Raw genomic sequence first — 18,248 nt, forward strand, 5'->3', positions numbered from 1 at the left:
AGCGCAGGAACATGTACCTCTCTCCTCTCAGCTCAGCCCACGCCATTCCCTTTCTTGATCTTTTAGCCCTTTTCTTTTTTAATACCATTTCTTATTCTTGTTTTTTTTAGAACATTTCTTGTGTTGAGCAAGGAGGAAAGAAAAGGCAAAAAGGGTTAGGCGGTTAGTAAATCTTTACCAGATGGGCCGGAGATTCCTCGGAGATTTTTAGGGCCCGCAGTGATCATTGGGCCGGCCCAACTAGCTGGATATTTTGCTCCGCTCGCATTCTGCTCCCGGCCACGGGTGCTCCTTCTCCGACGACGAGCGTACAGGTACAGGCGGGAATGCAGACCACCGCGCGCTCCTCCGCTTCCGCTCCGTCCTCGCCGCTCCCCCGCTCCGCGCCACCGCCACCCCACGTCGCCTTCCCCGCCCTCCGCCGGCGCGACCTCCTCCTGCTCCCCGCGGCGCTGTCCCTCCCGCTCGCCCCTCCCGCCGCGGCGCCCGCGCCGGCCGCGGCCCGCGGGCTGTTCCGCATGCCCCCGCAGCGGCTGGCGAACCGCTACTTCCTGGTGCGCGCGGGGGAGTCCGTCTACGAGGGGCAGGGCCTCCTCCGCACCAACCCGGTCGCCAAGACCTCCGTTGACAGCGGCCTCTCCCCCGTGGGGCTCCGCCAGACGGCGCGCGCCGCGCTCGAGCTCCAGCGCCTCGGCGCGTGCGAGGACGACTGCTGGATATGGCCGTCCATCACGCAGCGCGCGTACCAGGCGGCCGAGATCATCGCCGCCGCCAACGGCGTCAACCGCAGGTGAGATGCCTAGTCCACGACTCCACGGCTCCACGCCGGCTCTCTGCTATTTCAATTGGCTCTTTGATTTCATATGGATATACTGACGTAGCTTGTTTGGTTGGTTGCTTCATTGCAGCCGCATTGTGCCTGAGTACAGCTTCTTGGATGCCCGGGGATTGGGTGCGTTTGAGGGGAAGAGCCTGGACGCACTGCCTGAGGTACTTATTTCTGAACGTTATCATGATTCATTGAACAATGTTCACCATTACTCAAAAAAAAAAGAGAGAACAATCTTCACCAGAGTCTACAGTTGCATAGTACTACATGAGGAGCTAGTTTGAACGGAGCAACGTTTCTTATGATAAACCGGCTGGCATATTGGTTTATTGTTAGGTGCAGATGTTCGACTACTTGCTTCTTCATGAACCAAACTATTGCCAGATCAATGCCAATGCCATTTTTTTTCCTTTCAAGCTGCTGGTAATTAAATGGTGATATGTGATTTCGTTAAATTGATAAAACTGTCTGGCTTAAGGAACAGGGAATGAAATACTATTCATCGTTTGAGGATGACTATAAGTATCAGGGAATGAAATATCCTAGGATTATGGATTCATACTTTTATACTAATTTTATTGAGATGACTATATGAGTATCCTAAAATAAAGATTTCATATTTTTCTATTGTCTTCATTGAACTGATCTATCAAATTAGGTGTGTAAATATCTTTTGCAATAAATTTACTCCTATTTTTGATTGAACTCTGCTTTTCTTGGCATAATGGCTGCATTAGGTGTATGCGTCGGATAACATTTCACCAGATATGAAGCCTCCTCCTATCAGCGATGGTACTCCTAATGAGAGCGTAGCAGATGTATTTGTCCGGGTGACACAGCTCATGTCAATACTAGAGACCCAGTATTCAGGGGAAACTGTTGTCATCGTTTCACCAGATTCTGACAACCTGTCGATTCTTCAAGCTGGATTGATTGGGCTAGACCTACGAAGGTTAAAGCTAGTAAACTTTCTTTTGTATTCTGAATTCATCTTTACGTTGCAAAAGTTATCACTAGTAATTGGTAAATACAGTGTGCTCCTTTGTGGGATCAGTTAGGAAACCTTTCTTACCCTTAGAAAGACTTGGGTCAGACAGTTTGCATTTTGATTTCTAGTTGTTACGCACATAAATGGTCTTCAGGCATTGTTGCTATTTGAAGGGGGAAGCTTAACAGTTTGTTGCCACTTCTGCAGGCATAGCAGCTTATTTTTTAAGCCCGGTGAAGTCAGGCCAGTTGATCCCAGTAGCATTCCTGAATACAAGCAACCTGCTTCTACTGTTTTTAAGTGTACGAATCCGCCAAGTTGTAAATAGGTCACTTCCTGTCACTGCAGTTCATATTTCTGTTCATGTATGAATATATACCCATGAGAAATCTCTCATTGATTATACTCTGTAGCATATAGCTCAAAGTACGTTTTGTGTGTTGCATCTGAGTAAGCAAGTTAGCTTGAATTCGCATAATACTTTTGTTCAGTGGGACCAAAGCTGTATAGCTCAGTTGTAAAAAAGGAATTTCTATAGCTCAAAGTATGTTTTGTGTGTCATTTCTGAGTAGGCAAGTCAGCTTGTATTTGTGTAGTACTGTTGTGCACTGGGACTAAAGTTCTTACGGGCACATTGCATGGTACTTCTTGCAACAACAGTAGCTGTATGAAGTGAAACCAAAATTAATGTCATTTCTTGAAGTATCATCAGAAAAGATTTTGTGACAATTTTCACCACAAAATGTGCAGCTTTTGAAATCTGCTAACAAGTGCAGATGCAATTCGTTTACAAGTGGGGTGAAGCGTTCGACCATGTGAGGGCAAGCATGGTTCGGAGATTTGCCAAGAAAACCAAGCCTTTAAGCTCACAAATTCCCAAACTATCATGTGTGGTCCAACGCTGGTTGCGACTATCATTGCAATTAGGTAACAGGGAAACAGAGCCCTGTTTGGAACATTAGCCCATGGTTAATTTTGAAAGTTAATGTTTAGCTTTGAATTGGTAAGCTAAGAATTAGCTCAAAGTAGGTTGTTTGGATCCATGGGTTAATGCCACCCTTTCTCTCTCATTCTCATGTCTAGATGTGTGTGCATACTCACATTTTTGTGGGGACCATACAAAATTAGCCTCATTATCACTTCTTGAAGAGGCTAAGGATTTTGGGAGGGATAATCCACTTTAGCCCAAAATTATCCCACTTGTTTGGATGCATGAGAGATAATTTAGAGCTAAAAGATGAGGGATAATTATTATCTCTATGTATCCAAACAGGCCCCAGGATAATTGGTGTTGGACATTTGGTACCTATGTTTCAAAAAAAAATCCCGGTATCATGAAAGTTGCCTTTTGATTGGTTTGAGGAAAGAGCAATATTCAGCTGAATTAGTCTGAGGTCGTTGCCATTGAATTGTTATCTTGACAGTTCAATCGAAAGGCACTGACCGCTCTCGCTCGTCAGACACTTTCAGCGTCATTCTTCACTAGAGCTCGGCCGCACAAAGCCACCAGTACCCGACGCCACAGCCATCAGTCCCCACTCGATGGCCTCACCAATCCGGCCGCCGCCGCCCCCGCCCCCGCCCCCGCCGGCGGCCGATCCCGTCGCGCCTTCTTCTCCCCCTTCACAGCATCCCTCCCGTGATGGATCCCTCTCGCCGGAGAACTCAGCACCAGCTCCACCACCATCACCACCGCCACCTCCTCCTCCCTCGGCTGGTCCTACCCCAACTCCGCCTCCTCCCAGCGGTTCCTCTCCATCCTCACCTCCGCATCCCCAGCTGCCGCCGCCGCCACCGCCACCGCCGCTGCCGCCTTCGCTTCCACCCAGCGCCGATGCTTCTCCTCCCCACCCGCGTGAGGGCCACACATCGCCGCCGCACTCTCCGCCCCACCCCACCCCGGCTCCAGTGCCGCCGCCACCTCCAGCGCCGGCGTCCTCGGACGCCAAGTCGGAGCAGGAGGCGGCGAAATCGGCTAGCGAGTCGGGGAGCATGACGCTGGCCCTCGCGCTAACCCAAGACTCCACGCCGCCGACGCCGCCGAAGGTCTCCTCGGCCGAGGCGTCGCCAGCCGGTTCGCCGCAGAAGGAATCGGCCGTCACCATCGCGAAGCTCCTCTCCGGCGAAGACCTCGCGGCGGCGGAGGCGAAGCCCGCAGCGGACAAGGTTGCCCCTCCGAGCGACACCGGGTCACTTGCTGCGGTGGCAGCCGTTACTGGCGTTGGTGGAGGCGGAGGCGGAGGCGGCGTGGGGTCCAAGAGATGGCTCCTAAGCGGCGGCGTCCCGGAGAAGGTGCGGCGCGCGGAGCTGAGGAGGGCCGAGCTGGGGTTTAGGGTTTCAGCCGCCGTGTTCTGCCTTGTTGCACTCTCTGTCATGGCCGCCGATACCACAACGGGCTGGTCCGGCGACTCCTTCCGCCGCTACAACGAGTACAGGTTGATCTGAGCTCAGCTCAAACCTTCCTTATTAGTTATTGGTTAAAACTACTGTTTCTTATTTAGTGTTGATGCGAGCTGTAAATCTGTGATTTTTTTGGCAATGTAGGTATGTACTTGCAGCGAGCGTCGTGGCTTTTACCTACTCAGGGTTCCAATTGGTAGCCGAGGTGCATTACCTTGTCACAAGGAGGCACATCATTCAAGCCCCATGGCGCAGCTACTTCAATCTCGCCATGGATCAGGCAAGCATCAATGAACTGTAATTCTGCATTTCTGAATGTCTTAGCCATTGGTAACCAAGTTTATGGTAGCACAATTTTACAAACTTGAGCCTTAGTTTTATAGTGTTTGATATCAGCAAACTAAATTAGAGTTTATAGCAGTTGAATTATTGCAAATTTTACCAAAGCTGTGTGTAGTGGATGAACCATTGCATTGTTTTTCTTTTTGGAGCTTACAGAAATCTGATTGTTGACGAACGTTAGGTGGTAATATCAGTTTCTACTATGCTCGTGATTGTTCATGCTGTATTTATTTTTATATAAGACTATATAGATCTGTCAGTATAAACAATGTTCGGATACAGAACAGTGCATCCTCAGGTGTAAGTAGTGACAAGTTGACACAGAGTTGGTCAATGAATATTAAACTCCAGATCCATATTTAACTACCCAAAGCAGATGAACTGCACATCATTGCAAAAAGATTGTTGTTCCCTTTTATGATAATATCTTTCCAAGTCCTTCAACTTCAGTCAGTTTTCATGATAAGAGAACTTTTCAGAAATAACTGAGAGTATTTATTTTTTGTGCTTAGCAATTGCATAATTCTCTGTCAAAATCATGTTGCTCCTTGTGACTTGCAAATAGATCGGTTTGTTTTATATTATTCTGTTCTTCCTTTGAAATTAGCCAGACCTGGTTTCTGAAAATGCTCTTAAGTTCACCTTTTAAGTTGCGCTCAAGTTTGGACTTGCAATTTTGCCTTAACAATTGTTACTAGTTGAGTTGTTGCTAATGGCATTATGATCCTAATTGCAGATGTTAGCTTACCTCCTACTATCCGCATCTTCAGCAGCACTTTCTCGTAATGATGTTTGGATGTCTCGGTTTGGAGGGGACCAATTCACGAAACTGATCAACGCTTCAGCCTCCATGGCATTCCTCGCTTTCATTGCCCTTGGTCTTAACTCAATCATCTCTGCTTACTGTGTCTTCAGCTTGGTATCGTAGACCTACTGATGTTCATTACCTGATGTGTATAGTATATTAGTATGTCATGGATGTATCTCGGGCCGCTGAACTTCAATTTTTTCTGCTTGTGGCTTGTGACATCCTTAATCTCTACAACTTGGCTATACTGCACTACTGCAGTAGTAGATTGAACTCAAGATTGGTTTTTATAAAAATTAAGTGGATTTACCAAGGATTCATGCTGCTTTCTCATGAATCTGAAAAGATATGCACCTGAGACCACTTCAATTGCTGGGTGATAATTGCCATACTAATGTTGTGACCCTGTATATATGCTGGTGAAGCCATTCGTGTGTTTGCTTCATTTTGCAGTGCAGGGGTGTATAAAGTACAGGGGTGTATCAGCAGTTAGTCACTCTAATTGATGTGCATCAGGAATATGCAATGCCCGTTTGGCGAAGCTGGATGTGCTTATTTTTTTATTACAAGGTGGATGTGATTAATTGTTTTTTTTGTGACTTTGGATTTTTTTTGAGAATTTTTGCGACTTTGGATGTGATTAATTTATTTTATTCCGGAACAATTTTTTAATTGTTCTAGCAATACAAACAATTTGTATGGAAACAAAAAATTTTGTTCCGGAACAAAAAAAAAAGTAGTTATTGGGCTTTGTGTGATGGTTTGACTGCTAGTAGCTCGATCGACTCCTAACATTTGCCATCTTGTGTTGCCGCCAACCAGCCCAGTCCAAGGTGGCAGGCCGAATCATATCATAGGCCCTATTTATCTTTACCCGTAAATACAAAAAAACATCACATCGAATGTTTTGACACATGCATGGAGTACTAAATGAAGTCTATTTACAAAACTTTTTGCATGGATGTGCTGTAAATTGCGAGACGAATCTAATGAGCCTACTTAATCCATGATTTGCAATAGTGATGCTACAGTAATCATCTATTAATTATAGATTAATCATGAATTAATTAGCATCATTAGATTTGTTTTGCGATTTACAACCCATCTGTGCAAAAAGTTTTATAAATAGACTTCATTTAGTATTTCAAATTAATAAAATTGCTTTGCAAAATTTTTACATGTAAACAACTAAACAAGCCATAGTATAATTTAGGCTGACGCACAATGGTTTGAGGCCCAGGCCCATCTCCTCCCCCACCGCTACTAACCACACGCCTTGATGCACAGACAGAGGCTAGGACCGCCGCCGCCTACAACTCCTCCTCGCCGGCGCCCCCGACCGCTTTCGAGTTCGAGCAATGGAGTCGATGAGGCCGCCGCCCTCCCCCCTCGTCGACAGCTATGTGGTAAGCCTCGCAGCCCCTTCCCGCGCCTCGATCTCTCACTTTCGCTATCTCTGCTGGTGTCGGCCTGCTCCCTCACCCGCCGTTTCTGCCCAGGTACCCGGCGACGTCGTCCTGGACCTATCCGAGATGACCAACCAGACCATAAAGCTCGGCACGGGCCTGCGTCAGGTAAACCCTTTCACGATGGAAAGTGGGAACCGCTATCCTTTGAGAGATTTAGGAGTTAGGGTTTAATGGGGGTTTAGCTGCGTCATGGGGCTTATCGGTGGTACCTGGGGCTTGCAGGAATGTGACACCATCCAGGCGACCAGTGCTGGGGTGCTGCGGTTGTCGAAGCCCAACAAGTATTGGGTTGAGAGCTCCCAGAAGAGGGTGAGTCCCCCGGTTTGCACTTATAGATGCTCAAATTCTTCAAATTCTGGTTCCTCTTGAGAGCACCGTGTTAAGATTATGTTTGTTTGTTAAAAAAAATGGGTTGATGGAACATGGTTTACTACTGTTACGATAGTATGAGTGAATCATATTCATAGTTTCGCAAACCCCCTTCAAATTTAAGTACTGTATTGCTGTTTATAGACTGTATTTACATTCTGATTGAAACATACCTTCACATGCCCCCTTCAGGTTGAAGTACCGAATCGCTCTTTATAACCAAGTTGCCAAGTTTTTGTTACACCTCATGGTTGAACTGAAACCTATGAAAAGACTATATTTATTGCCATCGTTGGAGGGTGCTGATTGATTAGAATATTAGATATTCAGAATATCAATGGCCCTTCCTGAGTAATTACTAAACTGATGTGTTAGCCTAAAGTGCTTGTCTTATGTTGATTTGGTGCTACGAAATTCAAGCACTTGTGCACAGATATGCATTGACCGTCCTCATATATACTTTGAACTAGTGAATATATGTTGCTCTGGCCTTCTTTAAAGAAAGTTTCAAGTTTTAATTACTTCTCTTCATCTATCAAAGTGCAATTAATCCTGAAAAGCTCTTGGTGTCCTCCTTGTGTTTTGTTTAGCAGTCACCCATTCATGTGTCTTCTTATTTTCTTTTTGTGCAGTATGTACCTTCTGTAGAAGATACAATTCTTGGTGTTGTGGTCAACACAAAACCAGATGTAAGTATGTATCTACATTCAGAAGTATGTGAATCAGTACTCCCTCCGTTTCTAGATATTTGTCCAAGGCTACCATGGTACCGACCAAAGAAGCACTAGACCAAATCAAGATAGCTGCTAGTATTGGACCATGGACAATCCTTATTAAATGACATACACAATTACACAATCACTTTCACTATCGCTGTAAAGCAGGGGAAAGAGGTATAATATTGCATGAGTTCCTCAATGGAGAAACATTGGGAAACTGCTCTTCCCCAAAACATGGACAGATATTGCAAGGATTGAGTTTTTATATATGACATCACTCAGAAATATCTAGCCCTATTTCTGTCAAGATAATCAGATGATTACCTCTACACATTTATAATATGTAAACAGAAACTAAAATGAGTTTTTGCTAGAAGCTTGATGGGAACCTCTTTTTTATATTAAATTAAATGAATCTATTTTGGCCTACCTTCCATATATGTTCTTACCTCACATAGCTTTGGTTATACAGAACTTTTTGGTGGATATAAAGGGTCCTAATGTGGCCTTTCTACCGGTGCTTTCATTTGAAGGTGGTACCAGGAGAAACATACCAAAGTTGAGGTATGACATTGGGTAATCTGTACTTTCCAGCATTGTTGTGTTTTGTACTTTTGTCAGTCTCTATACGAAAAACATTAAAGGTGTATACAGTAGGCCACATTATTTTCAAAAAAAAAAACAGTAAGCTGAGTTCTGTAAAAAAAAAAATGTACTCAGTAACATGTGGATTCCTTTTTTCTCCCCCGCAAATACTCCTGTTCGTTTGTGTTTGATGTTTTAACTGTCTGCAATAGAACTAAGAAAACATACAAAATGGCCACATGCCCCAAGTAAAGATGTCTCTTTCCACTTCATAAATTAAATCATTTCTCCTAAGCTACTTGCATTTAATGTTAGTTATTAATGAACAAGTAAATATTATTCTTCTCGTAATCCTGTAACTCAAATAAAAAGGAATGGAGGGCATAAATCAGGTACGAATGGTGTCCTATATCCAGCATAATTTCATCTCTGAGTGGTCCCATAAGTTGTTTCCACAATGTTTCAAGCACGGTGTTCAGTTTGCTGATTTTATCTTCATCTGACCACGGTAATTCTCTTGCAGATTGGTACATTAATATATGCTCGAGTGGTGAAGGCAAATAGCATCATGAATCCAGAGCTCTCATGCATGGATGGTAAATTTTCAGCTTATAATTCAGTGTTTATTATGTTCAATTGTCCATCAGAAGTACATGGTACAAATTTTCTCCAACTTAGCAATGCGGCCACCTTGGTTTTGAGAACCTTTCAACTTGTGAATGGCACTCTCAGTCTGAACCCTTGTCTTTGACATTAGCTGATCATTCTTTTTACCGTTTTACTGTACTAATATTGTTCCTATCTTGAAGCTACTGGGAAAGCTGCTGAATTTGGTCAGTTGAAAGGTGGCTATATGTTTGACACATCAACTGGCATGTCAAGAATGTGAGGATAATACATATCATCCTCTTCCACTTAATCAGTAGCATTTTTTTTGTTAGATTTTGATTTTGGTTGCTTATAGGTTGTTAAGTTCGCCAACATGTCCAGTTCTGGAGGCCCTTGGGAAAAAACTATCATTTGAGATTGCTGTTGGACTCAATGGTCGAGTCTGGGTATGCTTGCTGCTGCTATTTTCTTATGTTTTTTATCCTGTTATTTTTGTTAAATTGTAAGTATTGATTCTTGTGTTTGATAACTCGGTTTATATTCTGTAGGTGAATGCTCCTGCACCAAGTACGGTCATTCTTGTATCAAATGCAATTATGAGGTCAGAATCTTTGAGCGGCATAAAACAAAGAGCTATGGTAGAAAATCTCCTGGAGAGGTTGTCATGATGGTAAGTCAGCAAGCTTTAATCCAAAGTAAAATGGGTCCAATCTGAATCCATTGTGTTTGTTTGAAGTAAAAGTAGAGAAGATCAAGATGGTTGTCCACATCGAAGATTATTATTGTATCACATGTAGTAATACCCTTTCCTTTTTGTTTTATTTATAAATGCATGTTCACATTTCTCTCTTTGAAACAAAGTTTATTATATTTCTCTCAATTTTTCATCTTGAGCTTTGTGCGCTTGCTATCTCCACCAGATGAAATCGTACTTCTATGTTGTTTGATTTCCCATATATTGTTATATGTTGCATCCACTACTGACCCTATATGGCGGACAATAGGGTAACTTCATTGCTTTCAGTTTTATCTTATCAATAAAGTTTTTTTGTGGGATCAGTGGTAATGATGACATGTTTCTGGACCAAACATCATCCAATATCACAATTTGTAACATACTTCTTTACCTATTTGATTCCTTGTATTGTTATCGTTTCCACAGCTAAACTTTAGTCAGAATTGGGTGATATTTATTGCCTTATGTATGGTCAGGCAATGTACTCTCACGCAATCGATGTATTTTGGAGAATTGCTTGGTTAGATGCCACAGCCGATTCTGCAACAGGAAAAGGTTGGTGGCCACTATCATCTCAGCAGGGCACACTAGATGGATCATTGACTTTGCACATAAATTAGGTATGGGATTTGGCGAGAGAGACTGGTGTTATTTTTTCAATGTTGTAGAATGTCGACTCAACTAATAGATTGGCTGGTTTAGAATGAATTTTCTGGCTGATACTACATTGTATGTTGCCTATCTGGATGCTGTAAGTCAGATACCTGCACTAGGTTGCCAGCCGATCTTGTTGAAAGAAGCCTCATGATCACTCATTTCCAACATTTTTTTAAATATTCGTTGCACTCAGAAATGCCGATCTTGTTGAAAGAAGCCTCATGATGACTCAATTGCAACATCTTTTTTGTATCCTTTGAACTCAGAGATTGAGTTCCGCTGATCCCATTAATTGACTCTAGGTGCACTGATAGAATTTTTGTCTTGTCCCACGAAAACTCAACTCTTGCTGCGGCTTAGTATATTCGTCACTTCAAGTCCAACAGGTGTAGATACGGTTTGAGCTTATTAGAGAGCGACGTCCGCCGCAAAAGTCAAAACAATAAAATGCTTTCCAATACCGGCTGACGGCATAGATCAACTTTGTAAGATGAGCCAAGTAGACGACGGTGTGTGTGCTTTCACTTGCCCCCGTACCTTTTACCTACCATCATGGCCTGCGTGTTCGCCACTCTTTGCTCTGCCATCGCCGGAATCAGCGTGCCATTTCATACACGCGAGTAACGAGACGTACGGGGTTTACGGTGCGATTGCATCCACGGCTCTCCCTCCCTCGTGCGGATGCGCTATCGGGGGACGGCACCAATGAACAGTGCAAGGCTGATCACGAACACAGCCCAGCCCCGCAGATGCCCCGAGCAAGTTGCCAACGAGCGGGCACGGCAGCGGCGCTGGCCGAGAGCCTTGATCCGCCGGCACGCCGTGCAAGCTACAGTACTCTCGACTCTCGAGCGCGGCACGGTGCGGCGCCGTCCTGGTATGTTAAATCCGGCAGCCGCCCACCGCCCACGGCACGGCGGACGGCGCGTCTCTTTCGTGCGCCGGGGGCCGGGGGGCAGCGCACGTGACGGTCCGCTCTCCTCGATTCTCCCTCCAGATTATTAACCGGTGCACCGCGCCGCGCCACCGTCCAGGAGCGCCAGCTCGGCAGCCCCACGCGCGGCGCCCGCGACGAGCCGCCCACACCGCAGCATCATCCCCTGGCCCCTGCTGCCGACGTCGCTCGCCTCGCCGCGGCTTGCCGACCCGGCGCTTCCTTCGTATCTACGTCTCCTTCTCCCCCAATCCGTCCGCCCCCACCCGCCCCCAGGCCGCCGCAGCGCCCGCCGTCGGAGACCCTTTCGTCCCTATCCTGAAACTCCCCTCCTCGCTCTCGCCCGCCCCCCTCTTTTGCGATGTGCGGCGCGGCATGCACGACAGCGACGTGGTGCCGCGCGTGCGCCCATCCGGTTCCCGAGCGGAGCCCCGCGTGGCGTGGATTCCTGTTCGCGTCAGAGTAACGGCAGCGCGCGGTACTCCTCGCTGCTCGCCGCCTTTCCCCTCTCTCCTTTCTCCCCGACTCGCGGCTGCTCACCTTGCTGAAGCCGAACTGCCTCGCTCTCCCTCCCTCCCCCCCCCCCCCCTCTCTCTCTCGCCCGCCAATCCTTTCCTTCCGGCCGATCGCGGCTCGGCTCGGCTCCGCTTCAGATTTTCTCAAGGTGAGTGCGCATGTCTCCTGTCCGAGGAGGAACTCCGCGGTAGCTGATTGGGTTTTAGGATTGGTACTGCTTTGTGGGGAGATAGGGATTGGAACTGTTTTGTAAACCTGCTGCTGGGTGGGTTAGTGATGAAGGTCGTTCTTAATTCCACTTATTGTTGGACTGCTACTTCTAATCAGCAGTGGTTGTGTTTCTGCTGTTCGAACCAACGCGTAGTCTCCAATTGCTCTGCCGATTAGTGGTGCGCTGGGTGGAGGCCGTACCCTGAACCTGCCTTCTGCGACTCCTGTCATTTTGTCAATGTTTTTGTTAGTTCGCCTACAAGATGCCCGGTAGTAGTGGTTGTTAGGCAGCTCCTCGAGCTGCTGTCATTTCAATCAAAGCCCCCCAGTCATTTTGTCTTTAGTGTTTCTTATTGTTCGAGTCTTTTTGCAGGCTGAAATTTTAGTGGTCTGCTCCAGCCATGAGTAGCAGAAGGTATGCGGTGCTTAGTATCTTCTGCAGCAGTTGACGATTTTGTTTTTGGTACAGCATCATGACATGTTTGATGCAAAAATGGCAGATATGACATCAATGCGTGGAGATGTGGGACTCGCTCAACGCCAAGTGAATCGATGTATCTAGATGCTCAACAAGTTGTCCACTACCAAGCTACGGACCGCGATGTTAGCCCCTGCGCTGTTAAGCATCACTTCCCATCTCCAATCGTATCTTGGATAGAAGATCTTTCGAGCTTTGGCAGTGTTTCTTTTAGCACCGATTCTGAATATGTGGATGAGCAAGCCAGGGCTTCAGTGGGACAGTCTTCAACATCAAGCAATTTGCATGACATGCAAATAGTACGTTCCCTTTCATTTCCCATCCATTTCTGTAAAAAAAAAAGGTATGTTGCTGTTTCTAGGAGGCTGGTAATATCTGAATATCTGAAATAACATCCTTATGCATGCTATTCAGTCAGTGAGGTTGACAGAAGAATTCATGGAGCTTGCAAAGGAGAACACAAGCAATAATCTAGAGACTTGTGGAATTCTCGGTGCTTCATTTGTAAGTGCAGTGGGCACTTGCCAATGTGACAAACATACTGAATTTTAAGTTTGGGTCTTCATCTCTCTTTTTTCTGTTTATAATATGTAGAGGGATGGAACTTACTTTGTGACGATGTTGATTATACCAAAGCAAGAAGGAACTGCTCACTCAGTACGTCAGTAGTTGAATGGTTTCAAACATATACTTAAAATATCAATTGTTTAGTTCTAACAAATATCTGCTTGTCCCACTCTGAAACCTTCCTCTTTTTCCAATTACAGTGTCAGGCTGTTAATGAGGAGGAGATACATGCCGTATTATCAGAGCAGTCACTTTACCCTGCAGGATGGATTCATGTATATATTCTAGAATTGCCATACTTTATGTACATACATGCTACCTGCCTCACCTAATCTGAAAAGATAAGTAAGCTGATAGCTGCAGTAGAGTGCTACCTGGTTGCAGCATGTATGATTACTCATTAATTATCATCTGATCTGAAACCATCATCTTGTATTCGTTTACCCTTAGTTTTCTTTCTTTTTGCAGTTGAGGGCCAAGCCTTCTTCCTTTCATTTTGGTTTGTTGCAATTATTTCTTGTAATCGGTGTAATTCCTACTCTCCTGCTAATTTTCAGGGGGAAAACTGTTTATCTATTTAGCATTGTCATTCTTCTTTTTTAACAAGGTTATAGGAAATATATTTAACATCTAAAGTAACAATTATTCTCAAGATAAATGATTAGAACAGTCAGTTTGGTTGCTACAATGAAGTATGTTTTGGCAACAATACTGCATTACTAGCATAGAACATTCATCTCAGGTAACAGTACACATAACTTGTTTTGGCAATTATATTGCATCTAACATAGAAATTTCATCTAAGGAAACGCTACTTATAACATGTTGTTCTTGCATTACCCATAGGAAGGATAAGTACATAATGGACTAGATTTTCTGTGGGAAAAGCAATATGCTTGACCCTGGCATTGTGCCCCCCAACCCCCCCAAATTTATTTTCTTTTGATAAACACATCGTGCCTGTTAGTAGTATGACACTGGCATATCTCGCACGGAACAGGAGTGCTTCAAAATATGCCACATATGTAGTAACATATAATATGAAAGGGTGAAGAAAGAGCAACCCCTTGTCTAGTTCAAATTCAATTTGACTTGCTTTACTAATTATTACCACAGGATGTGGACTTGAATTTGATTTCCTCTTTTCGAACATTCTAGCTCTAGATACCTTTCTAGTGCTCTTGAGGATTGTATGGAATGGTTACTTTTCTTTATCAATTATTTCCCCCTTTTGCAGACTCATCCTTCGCAAACATGCTTCCTGTCATCGATTGATTTGCATACTCAATACTCTTACCAGGTAATTTTGTTCATATAAGTTGTGCCTGTGGTGTGTTGATCTAAAAGAAAGGAGAAAGTGTTCTTTTATATGAAACGAGAGTAGGATTTTTAAAAGTATTCAGTTTTTATTTGACTACTTCTGCTTGAATGATCTGCATGAAACATCACAAATTATTGACATCATCTTGCCGTGGAGAGTTTGTGTTTTGTAGAATGTAAGTTGAACTTTTTTATGTGACAACTTCTGCATGAACGTGTGTGTTTTGTAGAATGTAAGCTGCAGTTGCTGAAGCTTACATTTTTGCACTTGCTTAGATACTATATGGTACCACATAGTTCCTTATTTCACCAGTTCTCTTTAGGTACCATGAGCTCCTAGATGCACCACCAATTTCTGAACTCTATCAACCATGCAGAGCCATAGACATGGCCACACAATTAAAGATGACTATAGAATATGGTATCAGTGATTATCTACAAAAAATTACTTAATTTCCACCCTGATATCTGAACACTATGCCCTAACCTTTGTTGAGCATCCATTAGGCTTACAAGCTGATATTGGGTAACATACCTTCCCTTTTTGTCCTGATTTAATCACAAGTTGCCCAATACTGAAAAGTCAGGCCAACAGACTACATCTTTTGAGTTTTTGTGGTCTCTGGTTGTGATCATTATCATTTCACCCAAGTAGCAATGGTGCTTCAGCTATTTACATATTTCATCTCTGTAGGATAAAAACCATGTATTTAACAATAGTATGTTGACTAACACCGTCAAAGATCAATCATACTCCTACAGTCAGCAAAAAGCATTATTTGACCAGTTTGCATTTTTTTATGGTCCTAATAGCATTCGTAATAACTTGTACTGTAGGTCATGATGGTTAAGTCTTTCACCTGCTTATTTTTAGAGAAAAAGGTCTTTCACCTGCTTTGGCATGCCTTTAACTTTGATTGATGAAAAATGATGGATTCCTGCAGGTTATGTTACCAGAGGCTGTTGCAATTGTGGTTGCACCCACCGATCCTACCAGGCAAGTGTTTCCTGCTTATAACTACGACACTTGTTCATAAAGTGTGTGACATACATCTGCACTTCTTTTGTTCTTAATTGCTTTTGGTGCTACCTTCTGGCTAATACTAATAACGATGAAATCTGAAACTGTCACCCTGTTTCTCAAATCCTTCAGGAGTTACGGAATATTTAGGCTGACTGATCCTGGAGGGATGGATGTGCTTAGGGGGTGCGATGAGAGTGGGTTCCACACTCACCGAGAGACAACCGACGGCAGTCCAATCTATGAAACTTGTTCGAAAGTGCACTTCAATCCCAATTTGCGGTTCGAGATTGTCGACCTGCGTTCTGGTGCATGACCAATGAAAGCAAAGCTATAGCAGCTTGTTCTTCCTTATGCGCCCTCTTGGCAGAAGTATATACCATAGAGCTTACACGTGATTCCTCTTAGGTAGATAAACAAGCTGTTGATGAGCTGGAACCGAGAAGCCCATATTACTGATCTGTGATAGAGTGATACGTCACCAAGCCTTTGGCATTTTGCTGGTATTGGTGAGCATAACTGAAGAACTAGCACTGGTTATCCTGAATCTGGCTGTTCCATCAGCCTTTAAGCTTGCATCTGTAAGTATATAACTTGGGAACACACACACACCATGATTATCTTGGGATGGACTCATGTGTGATTGGAACATAACGCTTCACAGCAGCACTGCCAAATCATCAGATACAAAACCTACTGGGAGCTTCAGACAATGCATGTATTAACATCAGAACTTTCTGAAAACAGGGGTGAAAGTGGTATGTATTGGTGTTTTTAGAGTCTGTATAATGGTAAGTTTGGTTTCTGAAATGGGATGTGTGTCCAAAGAAAACAGAGTTGCTATTCAAGCCACATCCGTATAAAGTTCCCTTGTTGCATCATCACGCTTGTTCTTTCATACTGGATTCTGAGGCTTCATTATTTCGTTCTTACGGGGTGAGCGTATCATGTTTTGCCGAGTGAATACACATTACCAAAGTATGGAGAGACGATATAATCTCGGTATTTCCTTGTATCAGCCATGTCATCATCACTTAGGCAGCACGTTTGCTGTACCTGAATCCCTTGTCCACATGGGCCGCATGAATGGGCTTGGTAAACGAAAGGGGAGGAGCGATGGGCAAGCAAATCCTGCTGCAGCCTATGGCTCCAAAGAACGGCTAGCAGATGAACCAGCATCCCTTAGAATTCTTATTTTTTAAAAAGCAAAAGGAGAGGGTAAATTGCAGAGCAAGGAAGTAGCTGTTGGCAAGGATGCAGCCATGCAGGACAGCCGGATGAGAGTACTCGTAGGAGAATGATTCTGTCGTCCTGCAATCGCAAAAGGGGCGTCGACAGGAACAACCCGGTAGATACCTTGAATGATGAACGGCCGAAAGAGGGGCGAGGAAACACGGAGCAGCAGGGCGCAGCACAAGGAATCGAGTCGCTTTACATCGAGGACCACCTGTTGGTTGAACCGTGTGGTAGCAGCAGCAGCACTACGAGCAGCAGCACCGAAGCTCCTCCCCTTGGAGCGCTATCAGATTCCACCTCTCCGGAATCCGGCCGGATAGATGAGAGATTTGGCCGTGCACCGGACGAAATTCCGGCCTCGCTCACACGGCGCACGCTGGAGGGCAGGACTGTCCATGTCCTCGACTACTTGTTGCAAGGCTGCTTTTACTTGCTCCGGTAGCGTTTCCATCCGACGTCGAAATCCGGCGGAGAGCCAGCCCAACCCCACTTGGTCCGGCGGCCAGGCAGGGCGGGGACCCGGGAGCTGGCGCGACACCACCCGCCGTCGCGATCCGCCGCGCCGCGTTGCCGGGGGGCGCACGGCATGGCACCGCCAGCGCGGAGCCCACTTCTCGCACACCGGCGGTGGCGGACCACCACCGAACCGGCCGCTTCGTTCGATCACCATCCCACACAACCATCCGCGGCCTGGCGCCGGTGGCGAGGCAACGAGCACCGAGCGTGACGCGCGCCCCTTGTCTCCACGCTGCGCCCCGCCCCTGCCGCCCGAGCCGGCAGCCAGCGGCACCCGTCGCGTCGCGCTGCGCGCATGAGGGCACCGCACCAGGCGCGTGCGCTAGCTGCTACTGCCGGTGGTGGCGGCACTTGTGCGCTCTAGCTAGCTCGCAGGATGGCCACCAGATGAGTGATAGGAGTAGGAGCGCGTAACGACCAGATGGCTGGCTGGCTGGCTCACTACTCAACGGCGAAACAATCAAGAAAAAAGGAAAAGAAAAGAAAAGGGAAGAAAAGGCTTGTTGGATTTGGATGGTGAGGCCTCCGGGCTCCGGCTCCGCCGTGTTAGCTATGAGCGAGTGAGAACGAAAAGTAGCGCGGCAAACAGGATTCCTCCGAACAGAGAGAATAATAAAAGGGTGCGCTTTAAACAAACCCAAACGAGAAGGCCACTGTTACGTGTGTGGCTGGCCCTGCGCCGCGCCGTCGCGCTCCGGTGGATGCTCGCCGCGATCGCGCCCCGTGTACTCACTCCATGGACCATGGATTGGGTGTGAGTTGGGACAAGGAGACGACGATGCCGGGACCCAAGCCCAAGCCCTTCTCCGGAAGAGGAATTCGAGTAGGTGGAGTTGGTGGAGGAGCCCCGGGTGGATCGTTGAGTGCCCGAGACTGCCCTGATCCGCCGCTGTCCCTCTCGACGTCTGGCGAAGGAGAAAACCGGCCGGGCCGTGCGTA

At 45.7% G+C, this 18,248-nt stretch overlaps 3 protein-coding genes and 1 pseudogene across 5 annotated transcripts; all 4 read left to right on the plus strand.

Moving 5' to 3' along the window:
* Nucleotides 1–284: 284 nt before the first annotated feature.
* LOC120710068 lies at nt 285–2,378 on the plus strand. The gene is made up of 4 exons (XM_039995710.1): nt 285–790; nt 909–990; nt 1,567–1,781; nt 2,025–2,378. The coding sequence occupies exons 1-4, from the start codon at nt 327–329 to the stop codon at nt 2,143–2,145; spliced, it is 882 nt and encodes a 293-aa protein (XP_039851644.1). The 5' UTR covers nt 285–326; the 3' UTR covers nt 2,146–2,378.
* An 889-nt stretch (nt 2,379–3,267) lies between these two features.
* Nucleotides 3,268–5,908, plus strand: LOC120710066 (CASP-like protein 4A3). The gene is made up of 3 exons (XM_039995709.1): nt 3,268–4,252; nt 4,362–4,497; nt 5,296–5,908. Exons 1-3 carry the CDS (start codon nt 3,360–3,362, stop codon nt 5,485–5,487), a joined length of 1,221 nt encoding a protein of 406 aa, XP_039851643.1. The 5' UTR covers nt 3,268–3,359; the 3' UTR covers nt 5,488–5,908.
* A 684-nt stretch (nt 5,909–6,592) lies between these two features.
* LOC120710069 lies at nt 6,593–10,055 on the plus strand (annotated as a pseudogene).
* A 1,657-nt stretch (nt 10,056–11,712) lies between these two features.
* On the plus strand, nt 11,713–16,438 carry LOC120710070 (AMSH-like ubiquitin thioesterase 2). Of its 3 annotated transcripts, none has more exons than XM_039995713.1 (9): nt 11,713–11,923; nt 12,545–12,586; nt 12,672–12,948; nt 13,064–13,153; nt 13,244–13,306; nt 13,417–13,491; nt 14,454–14,516; nt 15,481–15,533; nt 15,690–16,438. In XM_039995713.1, the coding sequence occupies exons 2-9, from the start codon at nt 12,573–12,575 to the stop codon at nt 15,871–15,873; spliced, it is 819 nt and encodes a 272-aa protein (XP_039851647.1). In that variant the 5' UTR covers nt 11,713–11,923; nt 12,545–12,572; the 3' UTR covers nt 15,874–16,438. The 3 variants fall into 3 exon arrangements, with proteins under 3 accessions (XP_039851647.1, XP_039851645.1, XP_039851648.1); XM_039995711.1 differs by lacking the exon at nt 11,713–11,923 and adding an exon at nt 11,975–12,109; XM_039995714.1 differs by lacking the exons at nt 11,713–11,923; nt 14,454–14,516 and adding an exon at nt 11,998–12,109.
* Nucleotides 16,439–18,248: the final 1,810 nt, after the last annotated feature.

This window comes from Panicum virgatum, chromosome 5K, assembly GCF_016808335.1.
Source record: "Panicum virgatum strain AP13 chromosome 5K, P.virgatum_v5, whole genome shotgun sequence".
Lineage (NCBI taxonomy): Eukaryota > Viridiplantae > Streptophyta > Magnoliopsida > Poales > Poaceae > Panicum > Panicum virgatum.